The 17,102-nt window shown below is 35.8% G+C and overlaps 1 protein-coding gene across 4 annotated transcripts in view; it reads right to left on the reverse strand.

Annotated features, from left to right (window-relative positions):
- LOC145996028 (phospholipid-transporting ATPase ABCA1-like) overlaps positions 1-14,900 on the reverse strand; it is a 270,557-nt gene extending 255,657 nt beyond the window's left edge. For 3 of the 4 annotated variants that reach the window (XM_083132210.1, XM_083132207.1, XM_083132209.1), the window contains exons 1-2: positions 7,983-8,065; positions 1,225-1,318 (exon numbers count right to left, since the gene is read on the reverse strand). In XM_083132210.1, the coding sequence (XP_082988336.1) occupies positions 1,225-1,318; positions 7,983-8,048 (160 nt within the window). In that variant the 5' untranslated portion in view covers positions 8,049-8,065. Of the gene's footprint in view, positions 1-1,224; positions 1,319-7,982; positions 8,066-14,610 lie in introns of those variants that run through there. The other variant, XM_083132208.1, reaches the window with a different exon arrangement.
- Positions 14,901-17,102: the final 2,202 nt, after the last annotated feature.

A 17,102-nucleotide genomic window follows, 5' to 3' on the forward strand; every position in this document is an offset into this window, starting at 1 on the left:
CAGTGAAGAGGTGATCAATGAGTCAGCTTTAGTAAAGTGCAAATTAAATGAACATTAAAAATGGAGGAACAGAAACGTCACTAATATGATACAGCATTTACATGTAAAGTTATTTTGGATACCATCAAGCTGGTTCGAGAGGTCAATGACAGCAGTTATTTACTACGGTATTATTCTAATAAAGTACCAAATTATTTAACTGGTATGTTCTGTATACCTGAAATTGAAAATTGGAGGTGCTTTTTTTTTTCTTCTTCTTCAAAAGCTGAAGCAATAAGGTGTGCATTTCATTCAATAGTGTATTGAATTCAAAAATTTCATTTTTGTTACATAGCGTTGCTTTTCTGTTATTTTTGGTCAATCGCAACTGGTGATAATATGATGAAACACAAAGAACAGCCATGCCCAGCCTTGGATTTAAACCTGGAATACAAGCATCGTAGCAGGATTCAAAGAAACATGATCTTTTATTAATACACGCCTCACAAAAAGTTTGAAATATTGTTATGTTAGACAAAAGGTGATAGGCACGGCCTTGGAATGCAACAACACATGGTATCTGTCTGGTGGAAGTTCTCATCTTTTCGTCGACAGTTGCCACTGTGTGTATCACCTATTGCCTAATATACTAATATTCCAAACTTTTTGTGAGGAGTGTATTATGTATATCTTAAATCCAAGTGTCTAAGTGATGCTGGTTATCAAGAAAGTGTGATTAAAACTAACTAACCCAATGGCACAACAGGCCATGAGGGACTGGGTTACCTACCGACTGCCAGCTTCACTCCCACCTGGAGATCACCAACCAGTTACGGGGTGACATGGGCCTTTTTAAGTCTCCATGACTGGGTGATCCTACTCATTCATAGCTTCCCAACTTCCTCACAATGGTGGGTGATCACCAACCCCATACACAAGCCGAAATCTCAGGAAAAAATTTGTTACGCATCTCCCTAAGACTCGAACCTATGCGCATCCCGTAACTGGAGCCTAAAGCATGATGACTTTGAACGCATGGCCATACTGTAGGACAAGTTGTTATTAAAGTTCTGAATAAAACAACACAAGCTAAAAAAAAAAAAAAAAACTAAAAAATTACAAGGCTTTCTGAATACACTGAGGAGACATGAAGACCACAAACATCGGTAAACAGATCAAGCATGAAAAATAAAATTTACATTACTGTACTACACACTGCCATATGAATTGAACATGTAAACTTACATGAAGGTAACTCTGTCATCAATCCCTTTAATCTGACAAACACAAGGACCAGGCACAGAAACAGAGGCCATACGAATTCAATCATGCAACGATTCTGAAAGAAAAAGCTCATTTTCAAAATTTTAAAAATGAGATAAAAGTCACAAAACACATACCTTGTGTTTTCTTCCAAATCTCGATCCTTCTTCAGGAATGAAAGAAATGAATGTTGTTAAATATTTTAACCATTTGTTAAACTTTTCGTGACACATTCATTTCTCCCATCCTTGAAGAAGGATCAAAGATAGAGCGAAAAATCGAATGATAGAATGATTTTATCTCCTTTATGGGTCATTCCATGTCAAATCAGGCAGGAGTTGACCCTCATAATCACTGATTCTGATGATATTTGGTACACAGCTTTGCTTTGCTCCAAAACTGACACCTGTGAAAGGATTTTGCTGAAATATGATTATTACATAATATATGAGGGTTGTTCAAAAAGTCATTTTTCCGAAAAAGGCAATTTTCTTGTTTTTTTTTTTATTTAGTTTATTTTACTTCGCATTTTGTGCCTCTTGGCTAATTTGCGAAGATGGGGATGAGTGATGAAATGATGAAATTGATGAATGGACATTCACAAACAACCAAGCCCGACCGGGATTCGAACCCGGGACCCTTGGCGTCGCAGCACGATGTGCTAACCACTCGGCCAAAGGGTCGGGCAAAAGGCAATTTTCAATTGCTTATATCTCGGGAACGAATCAAGATAAAGAACCGTGTTTGGATTCGTTGCAAAGAGGAAAGATAGTAGCACATTATAAGACAATCAAAAGTTCAAACTTAGTAAAATTTGAACACTCACTGTCGCAGAAATTTCCTCTTCAGTTTCATTATTTTTAAAGAGAGTAAACTGTGCACATTCAACACTACTAGAAGCCCAATTAAAACTTCTAACTCTACTCCCTAACAAAAAAATTTGTTCCAGTTCCACATCACTTATCAGTTGCAACAAGGCAACCATTGTACTGTTTGAATTACAAAAACAACATTGTGCAAGTAGTTTTCTTACTTCCCTGTAGATGGCAGTAAAGACTAACATTCTTCAGGGGTCTAAGTCTTGAACCGTGCAGTCCTTAACAAATTACAATCTCATGATGTCTCTGTGACAAAAGGCTTACAAATGCCATTTATCGTAGTCTCGACTCTTCGTTAACGTGTGAAATAATGGACATGCTAAACGACTGGAATCCAGTTACATGTCAGGTACCTACCCAGTTCTCTGCAAGTTGGAACGTAGATGTTTCACTTTCAAGATGGAAGCTGCATGTGCATATCTGCTGCTGCAAGAAGAGCACTATTATAAAGAAAGAAGGGTTGTGATACCTCTTGGTTTCAATCATAGACAATCTGCATGGGAACTTACAGATTTAAGAAGGAATGCACTACATGAAAGCATGAGTCAGTGCTTTGTTTGTAGAAAGTTTCCACATGGTGTCCAGCAGGAAGCAGTCGTTCTAAAAGAAATAAACTCAGCTGCAGACATTTTGTGCTTATTTAAATCACATTTTAACTCATCTTGTGCATTTTATTTCATATCGTCCTCAGATCAAATTATAATTTATTTTCCGAACTAGTGTAATTTGAAGGCATCATGCACCTTCATTGTCTGCAAGTAACAGACAATTTTCACCGAACACGCCACCCTCTTGATGTATTTCGTGCAAGAATGAACCTAACACATTTTTATTTATTGAAATCTGATTGCTCCAACTCCGCCTGTGACTGTCTGGTTCTAGACTCTTTTGGACTGATGTCCTCATTGACTCAAGGCCAGTACTGACAAGGCTGCTGCCCCTCTTCAGGGATTTTTATCAACTTCCCAGTCTAGATCCACAGTGTTTAGCGAAATCAGGGTCACCTCAAGAAGGATGTGTTCAACGAACATGCACTGCAGTCTTGACAAGGGGGAGGTTATATGTTTACTTCACCATAGGTATGCGCAGACCCTCTTATTAGGATATATACCGCGTGAGGCACCTAAAAGTACCGTAAATCGGAGGTATGGGGTGGGTCGAAAAATATCGACAAATGGGGCATCTGGAGCAAAGTCATATTTTTTTTAAATGGAACGATATACAATAACATGCATAATATAAAAGAGCACACGCAGAGAAACACAACACCGTTGGTCTCATGCATCTACTGCACATAGGAACAAAGATATGGCCATGTGAAAATATGTAAACAAACTAACAAGTGGCCCACTTGACCGTCAGTACCACGGCATGTACAAGTATGAGATGTCGGAAGCCATTGGACAAGATAAAGACAGAACGTGTTAAAGGAAGAAAAAGTACAGTAGACATCGTCAGCACCATGTATTTGACAGTGTTACAGCATAATGAAAATGACCATGACAGTATGTCGAAGAACCACTGCGTAAGAAGCGAAAACCTGTCAAAGTGTGTGTTCAAAGTGGTGGCCCTCAGCTGTGATACAGGCAACGAGGCGCCCACGCAAAGATCGTTACACAGAATGTAGCATCTCGTAGGGAATGTCCCTACAGGCCGCAGTAATGCGGTGTTGCATATCCTCTGGAGTTGTTGGCACATCCCGGTAGACAATGTCCTTCAGCTTTCCCCACAGCAAAAAGTCTAACGGTGTCAAATCTGGGGAACGAGCCGGCCATTTGACAGGCCCTCCACGTCCAATCCAACGATTTGGAAATGTATTTTCCACACATGCTGTAGCGCATCTAGCACTGTGAGCTGGGCACCCGTCATGTTGGTACCACCTGTCCCTCCTTGTCTGAAGTGGTATGTCCTCCAATAGAACAGGCAGTTCATGTTGTAAAAACTGTATGTATCGGTCAGCATTCAGTGTTCCTTGTATAAAAAAAGGGCCAATGAGATGTTCACCCACTATACCACACCACACGTTCACACTCCATGGGCGCTGGCGTTCCACTTGGCGAAGCCAATGTGGATTTGTCACCGACCAATAGTGCATGTTCCTTAGGTTGACATTTCCATGATTGGTAAAAGTTGCCTCGTCAGTGAAGAAGATACGTGACAAATCGGGTGTGTCGTGTCGTAACAACCATGTGCAAAACCGAACACGGTCCACAAAATGATTCCCGTGAAGTTCCTGATGGAGGGAGATATGATATGGGTGAAACTTGTGTGTGTGCAGAATGCGCAATACACTTCGCTGACTCATCCCAGCATCCCTGGCAATTTCACGGGAGCTAACGTACGGATTCACAGCAACAGCGGCGAGAACATTTGTTGCACCTGCCTCACCTGTAGTTGGCTTGTTCCGCACACGTGCTCATGGTGTTACACTTCCGGTGTCTCTTAATTTAATAAATAACTTACCAAACAGACGTCGAGATGGCTGTCGTCTGTCCGGATATCTCGCTGCGTACATACGGTAGGCTTCTGAGGCATTCTTTCGGCATTCCCCATAAATCAGGATCTTAACAGCTGGCCAACACATCAAGGACACCATCACATCACGAGTTACGAGACCAAATGTCTGTAAAAACCTGCGTGCCTGCATTCGTAACGGAGGTGCCCACTTTGAGCAAGACGTGTAAGTGTAATGTTCTTTAAATGTATAGTTCATTGATTCCATTCACATGAAGATGAATGAAGTATTATTTCTTGTACACAAATGTGAATGTTAGCAACATTTGTACCTTGTTGGATAGCAGATGACATGTGGAAGTAATTTAAGTAACTTGTACGCTTCGTGTCATACCATTTTTGTTATTAATACGTTGCCAATTAAACTAAGAGTGCATTTTTTTATCATCACTTGTAAGTTTAGACCCACCCGTTACTTACATGTGATTGTTATTTGGGAAAAACTTTTTTTTCAACGAACCACTTATTTGTTAGCTATCAGAAAACGCTGAAATAAGTTCCATACAATGAGCAGTTTTTTCTCAATTCATCTTTTTATGTGGAAAATTGTTATTTTTTAAAAAAACAATAGAAATTCAATTATCTCGAAAACTACTAATTTTCGGACGGGGTATCATATGTTCAAATTTATTACTGTGTGTGTCTCTATTTTAACCCCTTTCAGAGAATACATCTAATTACCAGTCACCCTGTATATATAAATCAAAGGAGAAAGGAAACACTCACCAGACAGTGGAAAAAAAAAGAATTTTCGCTAACTATATCCTAGCATCTTCAGTGCAGAAAGAAAGAGATGGTTCCATGAGTTTGTATTAATGTTAATCTAGATATTCGTATCTGGTCCGTTCAGGGCTGTCTCTATCATCAATAGTAGTAATTGGGAGGGACAATTAAGATCCCCGCATTCATGATGGAACGCTGCGTGCATTCCTCTAGGAATATGTTTACTTTGTGTTCTTTTTTAATCAAATTTAGAATTATGTTCACAATTTAAGAGCAAAATGTCATTTTATATACCGCTTTTGATCAGATTTCGCACTGCTATAACACCAAAATTTTAATTTATCGCTTTTGAACCCAAAATTGACTCCGTTTTTGCTTTCTTATTTACCAAAAATATGTGCCTCTAATCATCACACATCCTCATCTTCGCAATTAGCCAAAAGTAACAAAGTATTTAATCAGGTTATTTATAATTCTTTCTATATTTTCATGTTACTGTGCTGTTGTTTTTGTAGCATCTCACCATTTCAGTTAATGGATGACCTGTTACATGAACTAAATAAACTCCACAGTGCAACAGTCTACCGAGGGCCAAAGTCTGGCAAACAACTCTTTCATTGGGTGACAAACGGCCAGTACATCTAAGTCCAATCGGCACTGTTTACTTGGCTTTCGAGACCGAAGCCCAGTACTACTACTTATTAAGTAGATCTCCAATTGTTCTCACAATACTTGGTCAACACCATCAGGAATTGAATTCAAGACTGCTTACATAAAACCAAAGTACATTAACCATTTGGCTGCACAGGAGTGCTCTTTTTCATCAGGATTATTATTAAAATTGTAGTAGAATGATTTGGGAAGTTCATAGAGTGGTTGTAAAGTTCTTTAAACATACTTTCGATGAAGTTTATTGGTTTTTATTAGTCAAAACATTGAGATTCTTCAAGAAAACTACAATAAGGTATGCAGTGATATCATTAAATCACTGAAATTGATGAAAGAAGAATATCAAAGGAACACTTGTTTCCTGTTGTGATGGGATTTGAATCCTGAACCATGTGACAAATTAACACTACTATGCGTTATGCAGCATTGAAGAAACAACAGTCTTCATAAAGATGCTTGTACAAAACCTATAAAGGTGAAAGGTAAACGTGGTACCCCTGTGCATATGCACACATGCCATGAAGGCATATGGGGTGATGTGGAGGCAGAGTTCCACATATTCTTGAAATTGCCCATTGTTGGTGATCAGCATCATGCCCAACTGCCTTTACCCCCCCCCCCTTTCCCCAGGTTGTCCTCAGGTACCCATTGATGCAGAGTGGATAAAAATCATGATTTTTATTTAAAAATCATTTTTGATTACTTTTTTCTATCTTTTTTTTAAAACACGCTTATAATTGCTTGTGGTTTTTGGCACCATAAATATAGACAAATGTATTTGTAGAAAGTGTTTTACTGGCAAACAGTCCTGTAAAATATTTGAACAGTTTGATTAAAGAAAAAAAAATATATATGTAAAAAAAAAAGGTAAAGTGCTCCCCTGTGCATAGCACCACGCCATGAAGGCGTATAGGGGGTGTGGGGGTAATGCCCCACACTTTCTTGATACGGTCGTGAGAGGGGGTGATGTGATCAGCATCACGCCCCTGGCTGGCTTTACTCCCCAGGGTTTCCCCCAGGTACCCATGTTATTCGATGCTGGGTGGACGCCGGGGCCGCTTCCAACGTTAGAAAAGTTCCCGGATTTGAACCGGCCGGGGATCAAACCTGGGACCTTTAGCATGGTAGTCAGATGCGTTACCGACTGAGCCACCGTGGCCACTAAATATATGTAAATATACTTTTTTTCTGTTTCTGATACTGTACATATAAAACTACTATGGAAATGATGTTGATGTGTTAATGAAACTATAATAATTTCCGTAACTTTTCTTCCAGTGAAAATCAAATATTCTGGGTGCACTATATATTTGTACTCTTTGTAGCTGAATTTTGGGAATTTATTAATGATATATCAGCTGCCATGTTTATTTACAATTTAATGATAACAACACTATTAACGGTTTAGCATGATTAGTACTTTGCATGTTATTCTACACAGGGTGTTTCCTATTTTGCCTATAAAAATGATTGAATTTTAAATCAAGAGAAACTTAAGTGTGTTTACAGTTTAAATTTCCTTTCGTACAAGCTTCACCCCATCAGTACACATATTTTGTTTCTAATAAACACCATTAAATGATTACAAGATTCATGTAGTTTCACCAAAAGTGATTCTGATAACCTTATATACATTATTCTGTAAATTATTTCTTTAAGGTGATATAAATCAGTGATTTTTTTTTTTTATCCTGATTCAAATCAATCCACCTTGCATTGATATGAGGTTGGGTGAGCCTCAGAACCACACAGAAACAGGAAAATGACTGGAAAAATTCCTGCTCAAAATCACCTGCCCCAGAATTCGAACCTGGGTGTCTTCTGCGTTGTAGGCAGATGCTCTAACAACTGAGCTGCTGCACCCCATTGAACAAAACCTCTAGTCAATGGTAATAAGTGATAGTAAAATAATACATATACTAACATCTATTAGAGTGTTTAATACATTGAACATACCTTCTGCCTCTTTCTGATCATAACGTTCTTCCATAATAAAATCTGCAATTGATTCTTATAACTCATTTTGAAATAAAGGGACCTGGAAAAAAATTTAAAACATTTTTGTTATCTGTAAGTCTTGTTTGTTTGATTTTAAATCCATGTTATGAACAGACAGGCTAATCGGGATTGGATCTATTGTTTAAAGTGTGATCTGAACGACTAGGTGCTTCCATTAGGTATTAAACCGGGAATCCCTCTATTATAGGGTGATAATTTTACCATTATGCTATAGAGGAGACTTTCCGTTAGCATTGTAAAACCAAAGCATCATGAGTTACATAAACGCACATGTAAACAAGTTTCTACAAGCATATTTCAGTAGGTGTTAAGAATTTCACGTGCGAATTGAAATCTTGAATGGCCTATTGTGTTTCGAAACAATTTCAAGTCAGTAGCAAAACATGAGACTGCTGCCTATCCTAAAATTGTGTAATCATTTTATTTTGCTGAAAATAGAGAAATGTTAAATTTTCACAATCACATAAAAAAAAATTAAAAAACTTGTGTCATATCTGGTAAAAGGATGAACGTACATCATCAACCAAAATGACAGGTTCTCAACTGTTACAAAACCACATATCCTGTCTGGTTCTCACTCTACACTGCAACTACAGTCTCTCTCTACTATCCGGAGATGCTTTGAGAGGATACAGGAGCAGTTCAAGAGAAAGTTTTCATCAGGGTGAAGTGGATTTTTGGCTACCCCTCTTTCAATTTGTACCCTACTACCCCACTAACTTTCCACACTGGTCTCCCTACTTTCCACCACACACAAATAAAAAAACATGACCATGTTGTATATTTAGTTTTAATGAGGAACAACAATACCTTATTTCCTAAATAGTTTCAGTGTACCCATTAAGAACATGTTTATTGTAGATAAGTATTTATTTCATACCTAAGTATTGATTTCAAAATAACAGTAGTCCCTCAACTTAAATCGCTACATGATATTGCAATATACTTTTTATTCATGTTCCGCAGCTGTAATTTTGATTAATTTTTTGCCTACTCAAGGGGTACACTCTGGTTTGGCGCTCACCGAATGTGACACTTCGGAGGGTCATCCAGTCCTTCAGCAGCCTCTGAGGGGATATGCCATTTACAGTAGGGTCATTCCAGCGTCATTTTACACACAAAATATAAGGCTCTAGATGTGTGATTGGTTTGATTGAATTGTTGATCAAGTCAACTTTATGCACATATAGACTAATCAGGACTGGAACTACAGCTTAAAGTGGGATCCAAGCCACTGTGCCTCCACGAGATCCCATGATTACAAGGCGACGACGTTACCACAATACCATCTGGAAGGCCACATGTGAGTGAATTAAAATAATTATAATGAACTAATGTCATAGAATATGGAGTACTTCGTGGTATCTGCTAACAAATGGGAAAAAAAAACATTGAGTATGATGATGTAGCCAGAAAGAATGAAAACTAACTAGCTAGCTCTCTAGCCCTCTTAAACCCGAAGGTTGATGGCTGCAGCAACACAGGCCTTCCATCTGTCCCTATCCTGAGCAAGATCTATATACTCTTTCCTATCCCTACCAATTTCCTTTAGGTCCATCTCAACATTATCCTTCCATCTTCGTCTTGGCCTTCCTTTAGGTATCTTACCATCAGGTTTCCCAACAAGAATCCTGTGAACTCTTCTTTCCTCTCCCATTCGTGCCACATGGCCTGCCCACCTAAGTCTTCTTGATTTGATCATTCTAATAATATCTGGACATGAATACAAATTATGTAGTTCCAAACTATGCAACCTTCTCCCCATCCCTTTTAGGTCGAAATATTTTCCTAAGGATCTTATTTTCAAATACTCTCAAGTTATGTTCCTCTTTCAATGTAAGGGAACAAGTTTCGCATTAATATAATAATACAGGCAAAATTACCATTTTCTATATTTTAATTCCTAGTTTCTTGGATATTAAACAAGAAGACAAAAGTTTATGAATAGAAAAGAAACATGCATTTCCTGAATTAAGCCTGCTTTTTATTTCCTCTTTAATATTATTTTCATTTGTTAGTATTACTCCTAAGTACTTGAATTTGGAAACTGGTTCAAATGAGTTGTTATCAATAATTAGATTTTGATTATTACCAAACACTTGGTTTTGGCCTGTAAGCAGTAGCGTACGCAGAATTTCGTCAAGGGGGGGGTTATTTCTAAAACTTTCTCCAAATTCACATTACCTTTGATTTATTATACTTTAATTAAATAATAATAATCACAATTAATTAATAATACTTATAGTTAATTAATTAGCTGAATTACTACTAATAATACTACTAATACCACTACTACTATTATGTAGTAGAGATCTACATAAATATACCATTTATGAAAAATAAATAAAAAATAAAATAAATAAAATAAAAAAAAATAAACAATAGAAAGAAATTACTTTCTAATCATTCAATTTTTATCAAATCCTGGGAGCATTTTTTTTTGTTTTTGTTTTTTGTCTGGTCAACAAGGTGAGACATTTTAAGGGTGAAGAAAATCCATAAAACAAGAACATTTGAAATAATTAAAGGACGGAACTCATCCAAGAAGCTGCGGTGGTCTGGTCGGTAGAGCATCTGGCAATTACGCGGGAGATCCGGATTCGATTCCCGAAATTGGTTGAAATTTTTCCAGTTTCTTCCCCGCATAAATGTCCCCGATAATTCACATCTGGATTGTCTCACTGTTCTTACCAACAAAACATTTTCCAATAGTTAAGCTTATTGTCGTTTGAATAATTGTATAGTCAACAAGGTGAGACATTTTAAAGAGAGACATTCAAACGTGCTGCGGTAAATAATACAATGGGAAGGCAGACTGGTGACTGTATTCTTGTCCGCCTAGCCTTCGTCTATACATTAGCCTCTAACAACGAACCAAGAACTTTCTTTAGTTAATTCTCATTGTTCACACAAAAAAAAAAGACATGTTCGTTGAACACTGGCGTACGTAGAGGCATGGCCGATGGTTAGAGGCACATACTTTTGGTAAATAAAAAAGCAAAATTTCAGTATAAAAACAGAGTCAATTTCGGGTTCAAAAGCTGTAAATAAAATGAAATTTTGCTGTTATAGCGGTGAAAAAGCGGTATATAAAATTACATTTTGGTTTTAAAAATGTGAATATAATCCCGATTTAAAAACTGCACTATTACACAAAATAAACATATCCCTTCTAATAGCACATTCAATCATTACCAGAATATTAAGTTTATTCCTGTATAGAGGAGTCCATTTTTACTTTTCAAATATTTACAGCAAAAATTAATCAATTTTCCGTGAATTGCATAACACACAGGATACTTCAGACTTCAGAAAGTGTCGCGTAGGTATATAAACGGTAAATTTCGTGTTTAAGAGTCTATTTCGCATTTTGCAGTTCATTTCGCATCATTTCGTGACAAAACAGGGTAGGAAAATGCACCTCACACCCTTCAGAAACCTTAAAAATTAACATTGCAATGTGTTATTTCAAATTTCGTTTTCTTTTTGTCAAAAACGAAATATGCATGCCTCTACCGATGATGCTACAGCCCCTACCAAAATTTTGAGAAAATCAGAATTTTCAAATAAAAATCCGTTAAGAACTTTAAAAAATCAAAATGTGTAAATACGAAACCTCTTTTAAAGTGAGTCCCGATTACCATTTTTGTCTTTGAACACAATTTTAATAGACTGAAAAGCTCCAAAAATACGAAATATTTTATTATGCATCCTGCCCTCCAAAACGAAACCATGTGTTATCCACATTTACTATTCCGGCCCCCCCCCCAAAAAAACTGCGTACACCAGAGTATTGAACATTGTTGCAACTGAAATACAAAACATTTTATTTCTCTTTTAAATCATAGTTACCCTCATATTTCACTTTCAAGAACTTGTGCAAGGCATCACTCTGAAAGACGCGTGTGCTTGGAATGCTGTGCTTTCCTCCATGCTACATGGAAATAATAATTCAAATTATTATTATTATTATTAGTGGTAGTAGTAGTAGTAGTAGATGTAGTAATAGTATTGTCCCAGATCTTTGACTGGTAAATTGGCCATTTAAATTTTTTCCACGGCATTTTTCATAATATTTCACAAGCTCAAGGGGGGGGTTTAAACCCCGTAACCCCCCCCTTGCGTACGCCACTGCCTGTAAGCATATATTTAGTTTTCTCTTTGCTAACTTCCAAACCTATCTCTTTAGCTGATTTGAAAAATATTTTAGCATTATTATTAATTGTATTTATATCATCCCTAATAAGTCTATATCATCTGCATATGCTAACAACTGAGTCACACCGTTTAATTTTAGTTAATTTCTTTTACCTTCCTAACAGCATATTTTAAGGCAAAATTAAAGAGCAATGGAGATAATGCATCTCCTTGTTTTAAACCCTTAATGAATTGAAAATTTGTCAGACACATTAATACCCACACGAATTTTACTTTCTGTTTCACTGGCGCATATCATATTATCAAGCTTCTTAGGTATTCCAAACTCGACTAATATATTATATAATTTATCTCTTTTGAAATCAATGACACTTTGATTATATTCCCAGTTCTTCTCAAGTGTCTGTCTGATGAAAAATTTGATCTGTAGTTGATCTGTTACGTTTAAATCCACATTGATAATCACCTATAGTTTCATTACCATATGGGGTTAGTCTTGTTAAAAGAATGTTAGATAATATTTTATATGTTGTTGAGAGTAGAGAAATTCCACAGTAATTATTGCAGTTCATTTTATCACCATCTTTAAACACTGGAACAATTATGGATTCTTTCCACTGTTGAGGGAGTTCTTCTTTATTCCACATTAAACAAATTAATTTATGTAATTGACATATTAACGAATTTCCACCATATTTAATTAACTCAGCTGGTATTAAAGGTTTACGTGCCGTATGAAGTGAAAAAATGAAAAAACAAATTACTCGTTAATTTGAAAAATGGAAATTATTATTGTGAAAAAAACATAATGACACCTTAAAAAATGTTCCGTAAAGCATAATAGGTAAGTACGAATGTTAAAAATCAAGGAAGAAACGAGTTAGAGGTGTTTGTGCTATACGAGACATTTAATGTGGAATGAATGTAGAAGTAAATCGGAACCTTAGTAGAATGAATTCAGGGACTTTATTTATTGCTAAGAGAACTAAACGTGGTCTGTCTAACCTAACTACAAAAGCATATATTGAACAAAATTTTAAGTAATCGCTAAAACTCCGCAGTATGTGTTAACAGAAATAAATCGAAATCGAACCAAATTAAAATTGCTTGATAAATAACGACATTAAAAATCACACACACGGAACTAGAAACCGTTCGCGACCAATGCAGGGTTAACGTAACCAATTCAGCTCCGACAAATGCACGTATCATATTCTACAATAAATTACCAAACAAAAAGTTAATCCCTCCCTCAGAAAAATAATAAAATCAAAGCTATAAAAATGTATTTAACTGGAAGAGCTCTGTACAATGTAAATGAGGGTAAAACTGTCATATGCGGGAAATCACTCTAACTCGTTTATTGTCTACTTTTTTACATTTGTACTTACCTATTCTGCATTGTGAAATATTGTTTAACAAGGGATTTAGCTTTTTTCAACGAAATTAGTGTCTGTTGTCGACATATCGAGTAATTATTGTTCGTTCTTTTCTTGCTTTCTGAACATGCAAAAATGGCGGGCAAATCATGACTAGCGTTGTGTTTCAAACGGCAAAGCAGTATTTCAACCTTCATAACAGAAAAATTCCTCCATAGCCCCAAAAACCATTCGGGATAGTATGACCATCCACGAATAGCCCCAAAAACCATTCAGGATCGTATAACCATCCACGAATAGCTCCAAAAACCATCATGGCAAGGTTAGGTTAGGTTGCTTTAGGTTGGGCAATATAGTGGAAAAACAGTATGTTTGGAAACACTTTCCGGGGATTACGTCATCCGATGCTTGCAACATCCGGTTCAAGTACATAGATGGAAATGCAAGCAACAGCTTTCGTGCATCGGACGGACATTATAGAAAAATACATGATTTAGCGGCAAAATAGTTTGAAAAATGCAAGAAAACACTTCTACAAACTTCCGAAATTTCACAGAAACTCAATTCCTTAAGTATTTTCTCCTGTAAATTTGAAGAAATCCATTTCCCGCATATGACATTTTTACCTAAGCGAGTATCTGGAAGAATAAAATATAATACTTGAGTATTTCCCACTTCAAATTTATGTATAACATTTATTTTAATAACTTGTGAAACTAAGATAATATTGATGTAGCCTATTCCAACATATGTAACTACTGAAAATTCTAGAACTTGGTAATAGTTAGTGTGTTGATTTATGTAATTGTAAGTGAATTGACCTGTTCAACATTATGATCTAATGGACGGAAAATTAATTAATAATCCTGGGTCAATGGAAATAAAGAATTTATTATTATTATTATAAATTAATAATTCCGTATTAAAAACGTCGTCATACATGTAATGGACATTCGGATAAGCGAAAGCTATACAAACATATTACACGAATCACCCACTATAAAATCTGCTTAAGCGTTATTAACTACCTTAAAAAGCAAGTCGATTAATTCTTGTAAAATCGAAGGATTTTACTTAACGCTTATTGACGAACAACATGAAGTTTGATAAGCCCACCATGTCCACAGAGAAACTGGCGATGCTAATTATCCCGCACCGGAAAATGCTCCACTCCACACAAACATTTTCATTTCTCTCAATTTATTTCCAGATTTCGGTAACAACTTTTCGGTATCCGTATAACATTAGAAAAAAAACTAGAGGTGTGCGCAATGGAAGGTGAAGTGGCCTGAAAACATTTGATGTTTTGAAGAGGTGTATTGTGTGGTGTGATTCTTCTTCTTCTTCTTCTTTTTGTCCCTGTCAGCATTATCTTGTCGACTTTGGACATTGTTATTGTTTTTTTTTTTTATTTCTTTTAATGTTTTCTAATAAAGTTGGCAGTTAGTCTCACAAATTAATCGGAATCACAAATATATAACAATTATTAAAAATAATTCACTTTTTTTGTCCATTTTGCTGTTTCTTAAAAATCACTTTATATTTCAAGTCTACATTTTCGAGAATATGCATACAGCATCCATATTAATGAAGGGGATAAATCTGTTAAAATGGATGATAGTGATATTGGAAATGGAATTTTTAAACGTTGAAAACCTTTGTAGAGTATGATTTGTTGATCTGAATAGATTGGACATTCTAGAATTAAATGTTGAGCATCAGGATTATTATTGCCACATTTACAATTTTCTTGAGTTTTAATTTTTATTTTTGCTAAATGTGCTGGTGTACGTACGTGTCCTGTTCTTAATCTATTAATAAAAACTATGACTTGCCGTGGGAGTGTGTATGAATTGAACCAAGGGACTTTAGATTTAAATTCTGCAATCCATCTATATGTGTTGCCCACAAGCTTAAATTGATCTTTGCACCATTCATTCCATTGTTCCATAAGTTTGATTTTTACTCGTGGTAATAAATCAGTATACATTAACCTATTGAAACTTATGAGTTGTAAATCTCTGGCCTGTTTAGCGTATATGTCCACTCTATCATTTCCTACATTAATATCATGTGCTTTGACATAATTGAATTGTATGTCAATGTTTCTTTTGGAAGCAAGTTGAATTTGTTGAATAATTAAAATAATAAGATATGATTGGTGACATAATTTGGGATAGGATGTAGATAATGCTTGAAGAACACTCAGCGAATCTGTAAGGAGAAGAATTTTTTTAAAATCTTCCGCTATTCCATATTGTAAGGCTTTGTATAGGGCGTAACTTTCCGCAGTAAAAATAGATGAATCTATAGGTAATCTAAATTGTTGATAAATGTTTTTCTCTGGGATGTAATAGGCACATCCTACACTATTGTTATTCTTAGAACCATCGGTGTAAATCATTACATGCATTGGCCATTTTTCTCTGTACAATGCATGTAAACCTAGATCTCTGAAGTGGATTGAACATTGAGTATATAATGGAATATCTAGTTGATAGATCAAAGGATGTAAGAGAGTGAAAGTATTAGATCGAAGTTCTGGAAATAAGTAATGACAGTATACAAGGAAATATGAGGTGGTCTGAGGATTTATTACATCGGCTTCAGCCCATTGTTTTTGTATTTCAAACAATTTATTAAATGGATGAGGATGATTTTCCCATGATTTAAGGAGGAATTTTATTGTTAATTGAATCCGCCTGTGACTCAAAGAAGTCTCTTTACTCTCCATATAAACACTTACATTGGGGCTTGATTGCATAAGACCTAGACAAATTCTCAATGCTTTTCTTTGTAATATATCTATTTTGTCGAGTAGATTGGATTTTGCTCCCCCGTAGCTGAAAGCTGCATAGTCGAAAAATGAGCGAAAGCAATTTTTATAAAAGAGAAGTAAAATTTTTGGGTGGCCTCCCCATTTTGTTGTTGTCATGCTACGAATTATGTTTAAAAACTTTTGACCTTTGTTTAATAAATATAAAATGTGTGTATTCCATGTAAAACGTCTATCAAAATGTACACCTAAATATTTGTGAGAATCTGTCACTGGGATGTCAGAAATTTGTAAAATATTATTGGGATAACTATCTGTGCGTTTGTTATTAAAGCAAATGATTTTGGATTTATTTTCACTAAGGGTTAATCCTGCATTATGAAACCATTCTCTAATGGTGTTAATTAATCTCTGTGTTTTAATTATACCTTGGGTTGCATCATCTGTAGTACAGTAAAAACAGAAATCATCTGCGTATTGTACTAACTGGAACGGATAAAGAGGTAAGGAGTGAATTTCATTTGTGTAAATATTAAATAATAAAGGACTTAAAGGTGCACCTTGAGGAATTCCTATCGTAGTGAAACGAGGGTCACTAATTGTTTCTGAGAACCATCCATATATCTTTCTATTGGAATATAGGTTCCATATGATTAACGATAATTGAGGATGAATGAAAAGATTTTCTAATTTGTTACAAAGCATATGTAAATTGATAGAATCATATGCTTTTTCCACATCTAT

Source organism: Lepisma saccharinum, chromosome 12 (assembly GCF_977018435.1).
Source record: "Lepisma saccharinum chromosome 12, izLepSacc3.1, whole genome shotgun sequence".
Classification (NCBI taxonomy): Eukaryota; Metazoa; Arthropoda; class Insecta; order Zygentoma; family Lepismatidae; genus Lepisma; species Lepisma saccharinum.